This window comes from Delphinapterus leucas, chromosome 6 (assembly GCF_059928025.1).
Source record: "Delphinapterus leucas isolate spDelLeu-1000000601 "Yukka" chromosome 6, BTC_Dleu_Yukka2, whole genome shotgun sequence".
In the NCBI taxonomy this organism is placed as follows: domain Eukaryota; kingdom Metazoa; phylum Chordata; class Mammalia; order Artiodactyla; family Monodontidae; genus Delphinapterus; species Delphinapterus leucas.
In genome coordinates, this window is record NC_143134.1 from 105,718,995 (window position 1) to 105,729,289 (window position 10,295).

The window sequence follows — 10,295 nt, forward strand, 5'->3', positions numbered from 1 at the left end:
AAACATATGTATACACCTATATATATACGTAAACACACACAGGCATACAGAATATGGCACAGCCAGTGTTGGAACCCGGGCACTCTGGTTTCTGCATCTGTGCTCTTAACCGCTGTGACCTGCCACTCCTCTGTATGTATAAATGGTCAAAAAGCACTCTTGACTCCCATGTCCTGCTTCTGGGAGCGGAAGGGATGGCCACTGGCAGTTACTGATTTCCTAAGAAGTGCTAGGCTGTTACATAGGTTATCTTATTCACCCTTATAACAACACTGTGAAGTAGGTATTATTATCCCCATTTTACGGATGAGGAAACTGAGGCCCAGAGAGTTGTTACAACTTGTCTAAGGCCACCTAGCTGTTGAAGGATCAACGTGGGCTTTCTGATTCAAATTTATCTCACTCCCAAGCCCCCTGCCCTTTTCTGTTTTATTTGAATTCAGAGTAAGCAAGGATTTGGAGTAGCTATTCTAACCCCTTGCCTCTCCCTTTGCTTTTGAACAAGGAACAAGGGCCCATTCTCACAGACCACCCCAATCTCCCGCCCCCATCAGCCTCTGACTGGCCTTGTGAGCTCGCGCATCCATGGAGGGCATCAGAAGTGGCCAGAGGGTGTCCCTTGGAATGGAGCTGCTTCGTTTGAGGACTGGTGTTCCTGACCGTGCCCTTTCTCTGGCTTCTTGCAGGTGTTCTATGTGGTGGTATGGGCCAACATCTACTCCACCAGCCAGATGTTCGCCCTGGGGAACCACTGGGTGGGTGTGCTGCTCGTGACCCTGGCTGCCATGAGCCTGACCCTGACTCTTGTGCTCATTTTCGAGAGACACCAGAGGAAGGTAAGACATCCGGGGACTCCAGCCACGCTCCCTCCAGAAAGGCTGTGTGGACAGGATAATCCCAAGTCAGATTTTTCTTTTACCTGCTTCAAAGAATTTCCCCAACCATGAAAATTCACCCTGGCCCATGTGCCCAGTGACTAAAAGAAATCAAATCACACATGTGATTAAATCCTTTCTGTTTTTCTCTCTAATGCCTGTGGGTTGTTTTTCTGGAAGCAGGCTGTGTTTTGAGAGAGTCTGGGAGCGGGGAGGATGGCACTTTGAGGCGACTGAGCCCTTCCATGCACCTCCTCTGCCTGGGTGCTTGCCACGGCCCTGTGAGCGAGGGTGTTTCCTGGACCCACCTCACAGCATGGGGTACCTGGGGAGAGGTGGATGGACTCTACCTGGTGCTTGGTTGACAGTTGTGTCTCATTTAACCCCAGTAATGACCTCTGAGGCAGAGAGTGGGTGGGTGATCAGGGAGTTTAGGTAACTTGTCCCAATCCCACTCTGAGTGTCAGAGTGGAGCTTCAAAGACTGAACCCTCTGATTCCTGATCTCATTCACAAAGGAGATCGATACCCCCTGGCTTAATGTATGGTTTGCTAATTGTCTTCTGCTTCTTCAACATCTGTCTTTTGTTACTGTTGAGCACTTCATATGTGGTAGGTCATCTACTAAATGCTTTACATGCATTAACTCATTAAACCCCCCAGTAAATCTCTGGGTAGAGGCTTTTACGTTCATTTTGCAGGTGAGGAATCCGAGGCTCCGAAAGGCCCAAGAAGTAGTCCAAGGTCATGCTGCTAATAAATGGCAGAGCTCAAATTCAAGGCCAGGATGCTCAGATTCCAAGCCATCTTCTCAGTCAATACCCACCTGTATTGGTGTTCTGTGGCTGTAACAGATAACCATAAATGTAGTGGCTTAAAACAACAGAAATGTGTTGTGTTACAGTTCTGTAGTTTAAAAGTTTGACAGGGCTGGGCTGCCTCCTTTCTGGAGCCTCTAGGGGGGGCATCTGTTTCCTTGTCTTTTCCAGCTCCTGGAGGCCACCTGCGTTCCTTGGCTCATGGCCCCTTCCTCCATCTTCAAAGCCAGCAGTGGTGGGTTGAGTCCTTCTCGCATTCTTGACTCTGAGTCTTCTGTCTCCCTCTTCTACTTTCAAGGCCCCCTGTGATTACATTGGGCTGTCTAGATAATCTGGGACAATCTTCCCATTTTAAGGCTAACTAATTAGCAACATTAATTCCATCTACACCCTTAATTTTTCTGTGCCAAGTAACATAAATTCACAGGTTCTGGGAAGTAGGATTTTACACATCCTTGGGGGACCCTTATTCTGGCAACCACCCCTCCACTGTCTTTCCAGCTGCTTCGGAAGCTCCCCCAGCACCTGGCACAGAGCTGGACTTTGAGATCTTTAGCAAACACTCCACTCTTGCCTCACTCAGGAGGAGAGGGCGCGATGTTGGGAAATGTGGTCAGGGTTCGGGGGTATGAATTCCATTTAGTGCCTGTGCTCACAGGGACAAATAGGAACTTCATGGCTTAATCATTCTGAAAGGATCTTTGTCGGGCTTTGCGATGAGGCTGACAGAATAATGCTGCCCTTGGACTCTGTGAAGCTCTCATGGCCCCTGTGTTTGGCCTATAAAAAAATCAGTGGAGCTGGCTGCTTCTGCAGCAAGAACCTTCTCTTGGGGAGGGGGAAGAAGCAAAGTGCCCTGCTTTATCAGGAGCAAGCAAAATATCTGGCACCTGGCAGGTGCTTCAGGGAGGCAGTTCAGGGAATGCCTGCCGTGGCTCTCTGCCTCCTTCCTCCCTTTCTTCCTTATTCAGCTGGCATTTATGAAGCCTCCGCAAGTGCCTAGGAGATGTGCTAGGCACAGGGCACAGAGACAAACAAGACCCTGGATCTTTACGCGTAGGGGCAGCGTGGAGGCCCCAGGTACATAATAGCCCTTCTGTCATCACTGTTTGTTGATCCCCTCCAGGATCCTTACTTTCTCGTATGACCATCGTTTAACGAGCACTTATTATGTGTTCTGTGTTTGGGGCCTGATATCCATGCCCAACAACAGCCTCACAAGGAGGCAGGGTACCTCTGCCACTTGCTAGCCCTGCAACCTGGGGTGATTTATTATTTAACCTCTCAGGGCCTTAGTTTTCTCATCTGTACAATGGGATAATAATTTTAGCTCCCTCATAGGATTGTTGGGAGAACTAAATGACTTAATACATGCAACGTGCTTATAATCTTACTTGGTGTTACATAAATGCTCACTATGTATCAACTGTCATGATTATTTACTCTTCACTAGTGGTGAAACCAAAGCTCAGAGCGGTTAAGTAACTAGTCTGTGGTCACACAGCCTTGCTCAGGTCTTCCTCTGAGCCTCAGCTCAAGGACTTCTTTATCCTCGGATCCCTCATCTCTCAGGACCATGCAGATCCCCCTTCCTGACCATTGTCACTCTTACTGTTTGTGTCCTACCCGCATCACATAGCATCCTTGAGAGCCTCAGCATTTGTACACACTGCCTTGTTTTCCCCTTGTTTGGGTCATTATTAGCCTTTTTCAAGATCAGAAGGCTTATGAAGGCAGGCAAGACTCTGTCTTTTATCCCCTAGAGAGTAAAACACATCACTAGGGTATGTTGAAAATTCCTAAAAATATTCGTTTGTGGCCAACATGGTACAGTGGAAAACATGATGTCTTCAGTTCAGTATCGTCATCATAAAGATATTACTGGTGACATATATCGAGCGTTCATTCTTCCAGGTGTCCTACGTGGATTAACTCATTTCATCCTTATTCTAACCCTTATTATTAGGGGATGTTATCTCCAATTTGGACGTGAGGGTGTGGAGGCAGAGATGGTGACTAATTTGCCCAGGGTTATATAGGTAGTTAAGAGATGGAGTCAGGACCTGAAATCTTGGTGATAGGGGTTTCTGAAAGGGTGAACACCCTTGCTAAAGTTCTAGGCAAAACAAAATATAATCACCCCTTGATTTTTATAATACAGGCAGACTTTGGAGATACTGTGGGTTTGGTTCCAGACCACTGCTACAAAGCGGATATCACAATAAAGAGAGTCACATGAATTTTTTGGCTTTCCAGTGCATATAAAAGTTATGTTTACACTATACTGTAGTCTATTAAGTGTGTAAAAGCACTATGTCTAAAAAAAAGCAATGCACATACCTCAGTTAAAAAATAACGCTAGTGGAAAAATGGCGCCAATAGACTTGCTCGACTCAGGATTGTCACAAACATTGTTTGTAAAAAAAAAAAAAAAGCAGTATCTGTAAAGTGCAATAAAGCGAAATGCAATAAACGAGGTGTGCCTTTAGTGGCATTCCTGGAAAATTCGATGTATTTTAAAACCTATTCACAAAACACTTTAGGTTTATATGTAAAATGGAATTAGGTTGGCCAGTCAGAGAATTATGAAGAGAGTTTTTCACATGTGCTCGTGCCCAGTGGGACATTTAGGGTTCAGGTAGGCTGGGGGACAGTTCTTCCACGTGCAAGATTCTCTGTCATGGGACGTGGCCTACGGTGGAAGGCATGTGTTTAGCATCCCTGGTCCTCGTCCCTAAATGCCAGCATTGCCTGTCCTGTGCCTGTGACAACCGTAAGGGCCTTCTCACACATTCAGAAGCTCCCTACAGGGGTCCTTCCTGTTTTGGGGACCATTGTCCTCGATTGGGTTGCCTTCTAATTGCATCTGAAAGTCCTTGTAGGGTCTTTTAGAGGTTTGGGTCCTGTCACCCTTCCTGTCCTCTCCTGCCCAGTCTGCTTAGCACCTACTTTGTCATCCATGGCGTCAGTTGGTTCTGGTGGGAAAAGAAGGAGATGGATTCCCAGAGCCCCCCTCCGAGGGCCAGTCACTGGGTTAGGTAGTATGGAAAGTAGGTGCTTTATTCCCACAATCGATGCTCAAAGGTCTCCAACCGCCTCCTCCCTCAGTTATGTGTGGCCCCCGACTGTGTCCCAGGCACCGGGTTAAGTGCGTCACACACACAATCTCAGTTCAATCTCACCATGTTCCTAAGGGCCGGAGATGCTTTTTATCCTTCTTCAACAACTGAAGAAAGCAAGACTCAGAAGGGACACATTTGTCCAGGGCCACACCGCCGGGAAGTAGCAGAGCTGGGCTTCACCCGAAGCTCTCTGACACTGTTGAATTTATTGTCCCAACAATGCCACAGTCTGTTTTATAGGGGAGACAATGGATGTGTCTCGGAGACCAGGATTGTTCCGTGGTGTCTCGGGGAGGGACAGTGTGTGGTTATTGCTCAGGCCCAAGAGCTCCCCGGCAGCATGGAGGTTGGGCCATGGGGCTGGCGTTTGTCTTACAGGCCAACGCCAACACGGATCTGAGGCTGGCGGCTGCCAACGGAGCCCTCCTGAGACACCGGGTGCTGTTGGGGGTGACAGACACGGTGGAAGGCTGCCAGAGTGTGATTCAGGTACTGTGTCTCGGAGTGACCTCTCCAGTGAACCCACTTTGGGGCTGGGCTCTCCCAGTCTGTGCAGTGTCCCCCGGAGTCTGCTAACGGAGATGGCGTCGGCAGCCCCTCCTTCCTCTCTGCTCCAGTGTTTCTTTCTGGAGACTCCTCTCTGGGTGGTAACCAGCAGCCTAGAACCTCCACGAGGCGGGGCTGGAAGGGAAGCTCGGAGACCATCCAAGCCACATTCCTCATTGAACATTTATTCAGCAAAGAGATGGGGCCTCCTCTGTTTCGAGCCCTCAGTACCCAGACAAGGTCCCTGGGGAGGCAGGTCAGACCCTGAGGGCCTTGTCCTCCTGGCATGGTTGTTTTCTTGGCCCCAAGGCAATGGGGAGATCTGAAGTGACTAGAAAGAGGTCACACAGTGGGTCTGGGACACAGCTGGGCTGGTTGAGGCCCAGGGTGCCTGAGCCTGGCTGGGCTCTGCCTGGGAGGATTGATAAATCTCCTCAGCACCACGTTCGCATTCTTAGCTGGTGAGGGGCCCAGGGTGTGGGTACAGGTGGGCCCCCAGCAGGCACAGGGTTTGACATTTTCCAAATCTGCACACGAAGCCACTTGTCTACCAGACCCCGTCGTGCGGGGGGGACTGTGGGAGAGAGCAGAATGGCATGCTCACGCCGGAGACTGGGATGAATCTGGTCATCCCCAGAAGGGCAAGTCTCCAGCGAGGAGGCAGGAGGTGAGGCCCGTCTCAGAGATGGAGAGTTCGAGGTCTGGTGGGTTTTGGCCTCAGCAGTCATGGCTGCTTCTCTCCCCAGCTCTGGTTTGTCTACTTCGACCTGGAGACCTGTGTGCAGTTTTTGTCCGACCATGTTCGAGAAATGAAGACGAGCCAAGAGGTGAGATACCTTAAGTGAAAAACAAAAAAATAAACCAGGAGGCTAGATTGTATAGATTGCATTACCTCAGCGTTGGAACAAGTGTCTAAGGAAAAGTTACCTGGAAGTAAGAATACCTCTGTGGAATCATGGTTGTTTTTGCCTAGGGAATTATGACTGTTTTTATCTTCCTTTTTAAAGAATTTTTTAAAAATAGAATTATTTATTTATATTTAATTTTTGGCTGCGTTGGGTCTTTGTTGCGGCGAGCGGGGGCTACTCTTCGTTGCGGTACGCGGGCTTCTCATTGCGGTGGCTTCTCTTGTTGCGGAGCACGGGCTCTAGGTGCTTGGACTTCAGTAGTTGTGGTGCGTGGGCTCAGTAGTTGTGGCTTGCGGGCTCTAGCGCGCAGGTTCAGTAGTTGTGGCACACGGGCTTAGTTGCTCCGCAGCATGTGGGATCTTCCCGGACCAGGGCTCGAACCCATGTCCCCTGCATTGGCAGGCGGATTCTTAACCACTGTGCCACCAGGGAAGTCCTCTTTTCCTTTTTAACTAGTTGCATTTTCCACATTTTCTACAGTGAATATAAATTTTATCTATAATAATAATAAATAACAGTGAGAATATATTTCATTTATAACACCAACAATAAGAAAGATTCTGGCAGAGGAAAATACCGTATATTTAGATGACTTTCACTTGTTTGAAATCCTGAATGTTTTGAGAAGGAACCGGGAGAGTTTGCTCCAGTTCCACAGAGGAGGAAACTGAGGCTCTGAGAAGCCGGCATAGCTGGTTGGTGATGCTAAGTTTGGAGCCCAGCTCGCCTCTCCTCGAGCCCTGTGCTTCTTCCCCGGGATCCATTTTCGGGCCCCCGCAAGTGCTGTAGTTGGTTTTGAAGTCAGGATTGTGGCTTAGCCCTGATCCGGACCCATTGGTTCCCGTGTGGCTTTGGGCAATTCCTTTGAGCTCCAGTTTGTTCATCTGCAACATATGGGTAAAGATTCCCACGTCCCAGGCTGCTTTGAGGAGCACATGAGAGCATGGAAGGAAAAGTGCTTCTGACCATACTTTTGCAGGAATTATCTGATCTCGCCAGAGTCTCCTGAGGTCAGCATCTGAGTCTGTAGACAGTCTCTCCGTCCTATGTGGGTCTGCGGCTCAGGGAACCACCCGGCACTGAGCCCCTCTCTGTTTCCTTTGCAGTCCTTGCTGAGAAGCAGATTGAGCCAGCTGTGTGTCGTCATGGAGACTGGGGTGAGCCCCACAGTGGCCGAGGGGCCGGAGAACCTGCTGGAGGAAGCTCCTCTCCTGCCCAGCAGTCCTCGTCCCTCGGAGAGGCCACTCATGCAGACCGAACTTCGCCAGCTTATTCCTGAGGCTGAGCCGGAGGTAACAAGCACCTGGGCCAGTCAGGTCCCCTCCTCCCCCACCAGGTGTTTGCATAGAGTCCGTGTGGGGCTCTCAAGTTCTAGATTCCTGGGGACATGCCTTTACTGGGTTGGTAGGGACCATACACATCTTCTAGCCTACTAGTTTTCAATATTCTTTTCCTCACCCCAGCACTTTAAAAGATAGCTTAGAGGAATCATTTTATACTTATTGGGTGCCCCCGCACCCCATTTAAAAAATATCTTGGTATTCTTTTGTGTAGTTCTATTGGATATGTAGTTGCATATTGATGGATCATAGCCTACCTAACCATGAACATGTTGATGAATATTTGGGTCATTTTTAAATCTATCAATCAATCTGTCATCTCTCCATCCATCTCCTTAAATTGCAGTTGGATATTTAAATCTTGTATGCATCTCTGTTGAATTCTTTCCTCCTGCTCCGGAGTTCTGTTGGGTCCTGCCACCCAAGCTGTCTGTTGGGTATGGTCAAGAGCTAGTAGACCAGAAGTCTGGTAATGTGGTTTGCGGCTTGTGCAACCCTCTTCTCACCACGAGGACAGACCCACTGTCTGGGAGACATGCAGTGAGGGGCAACCTTCGGCAGGGTGTGATACAGGAGAGCACTTGCATTTTCTTTTCAGCCAATAGATTTGGGGATTAAAGGTCCAAACCAGCCCAGACTTTCCCTTTTGTATGGATGAGGAGTGGGGGGACCTGCAAATAGGACCATTATGAGAGAAAATGTTAATCTCTTCAAAGAGCTGAAAAGATTGATAAGTTCTTTCTTGTGCATGCATGCCTGGGTTTATGTGAAATAGCTCATTAACTATGACGGGTCTTTTAAATTATTTTTTCAAATTCATTCAAACCAATAGTACTACAATTTCCTGTCATGAATATCAAGTCTCAGTGTGTGTGCACATGTTTTTAAAGTAGCTGCCCTTATAAAATAGCAAAGGAAAATACAAGCAATGCCCAAGTCTCAACCTGGGCCAGACTGTCATATTTCAGGAGGAACCCAGTGTGTGCAAAAGGCGGAGAAATAGTTATAATGACCTCTTTCATTTTCACAGGTTTTTATCATGCATAAAATTCTTTAGCATATCCTCTGAAGTATAGATTATTTTCCCTTCTTCCTTGATGGGTGAAATAAGCTTCCAAGAGGTCAGCTGACTCACCCAAGGTCGCAGAACAAGGGAGAATGTGGCAAAGCCCAAAGCAGAAACCAGTCCTATGATCCTCAGGAGGCCAATTTCTTGTCACAGTTCTTTGTTTCTTATGTTATCACTTTTAGAATAAATGGGCGGGAAGACCAATCTGAGTTAGTAAGTGGTAGGCTGTTTGACGTTTTCAACATTTTTCTAGCACAAAGGATAACTCCAAGGAAACACGGATCCTACAGAGCTAGGTGGAATTTCTGCTTTTTGAATAATGATAATGGTAGTGATATTGATGCCATTTATTGCAAATTAGGTATTGGGCTTTCTATCCATTAGTGCCTTTAGTCCTCACTCCAGCTCAACCAGAAAGGTGCTGTGATTTTCTGTCTTTTACTGATGAGGAAGTGGGCTAAGCAAGGTGAAGTGACTTCGCTCAGGGTCCATCCCAGGGTGGCTGAGCTGACATTCCCATCTGGCCCTTTTGATTTAAAAGCCTATTCTTGATCCCTAACTGTATTGACGTAAACAGGCTGGGTGTAACCCACACTTTACTTCATTACATTCAGACTGGACACAAGTACTGTGAAAGAGTTCCATTCCACACAAAAGAAACTGGAGCATCTTTGCTGGAATCCCAACTGCCAGACAGGTGGATGGAACTTTAGAGACCAAATGTGTTAAGAGCATGCATTAAATACAATTAAAAACATTTTTTTCCTCTTTTTCACTTTTTAATTTTTTTCACTGCAGTAAAATATACATAGTATAAAATTCACCGCCTTAACTATTTTTAAGTGTACGATTCAGTAGCAGTAAGCGCATTCACATCGTTGTGCAACCATCACTACACCCTCCTCCAGAACTTTTTCATCCTCCCAAATTGAAACAGCATACCCATTAAATACAAATTCTTTTACCTTACCCAGCCCCTGAAAACCACCATTCTACTTTCTGTCTCTATGAATTTATTGCTCTCGGTGCCTCATATAAGTGGAATCATACCGTATTTGTCTTTTTGTGCTAAATCCAGTTTTGATAAGCACTTTTAATATAGGAGTACTGTCTGAAGCAATTCAGCAGGTACTGCTGTGTATGACTTTAAGAATCCTGCCGTCAGAGGGGTATTCCCCCAACCATGCCTCCATTTACTGGTGATTTTCTTCAAGTGCATTACCTTGATGTCATGTACTTTACAAAATCACAGACACTTGAAACTGGAAAAATGTGTGTGTGTGTGTTTGTGTGTGCACAATGGGCTGGTATAAACCAATGGTAATTCCTCTAGTGCTTTGAGGCTCCCTAGCTTTTTTGTGCACATTATTATCACCTATTAGCAGTTAGGTTACCACCTCAGAGATGTGGAAACTGAGGCTGCAGGAGCTCCACAGAGCCTGAGAGCTGGAGTTCCAGACCAGATTCAGGCATCTTGCAGTTGTCCCGGGTGAGGGCCTTGCCGGGTTCTTCCTAGTGGGCATTACTGCTGGTCCAGGGGTGCAAGGACCACTTGGCGTACCCCTCATGCTTTAGACACTTTTCTATGGCCCTCACTCTGCTTCCCTACCTCTTCCAG

General features: G+C 47.4%; 1 protein-coding gene across 5 annotated transcripts in view; it reads left to right on the top strand.

Moving 5' to 3' along the window:
- The window catches only part of TMEM268 (transmembrane protein 268), a 54,788-nt gene that overhangs the window by 18,893 nt on the left and 25,600 nt on the right, over positions 1 to 10,295 (top strand). For all 5 annotated transcript variants that reach the window (XM_089913660.1, XM_022578933.2, XM_022578930.2 and 2 more), the window contains 4 exons: positions 687 to 836; positions 5,193 to 5,303; positions 6,107 to 6,187; positions 7,375 to 7,560. In XM_089913660.1, the coding sequence (XP_089769786.1) occupies positions 687 to 836; positions 5,193 to 5,303; positions 6,107 to 6,187; positions 7,375 to 7,560 (528 nt within the window). The remainder of the gene's footprint in view (positions 1 to 686; positions 837 to 5,192; positions 5,304 to 6,106; positions 6,188 to 7,374; positions 7,561 to 10,295) is intronic.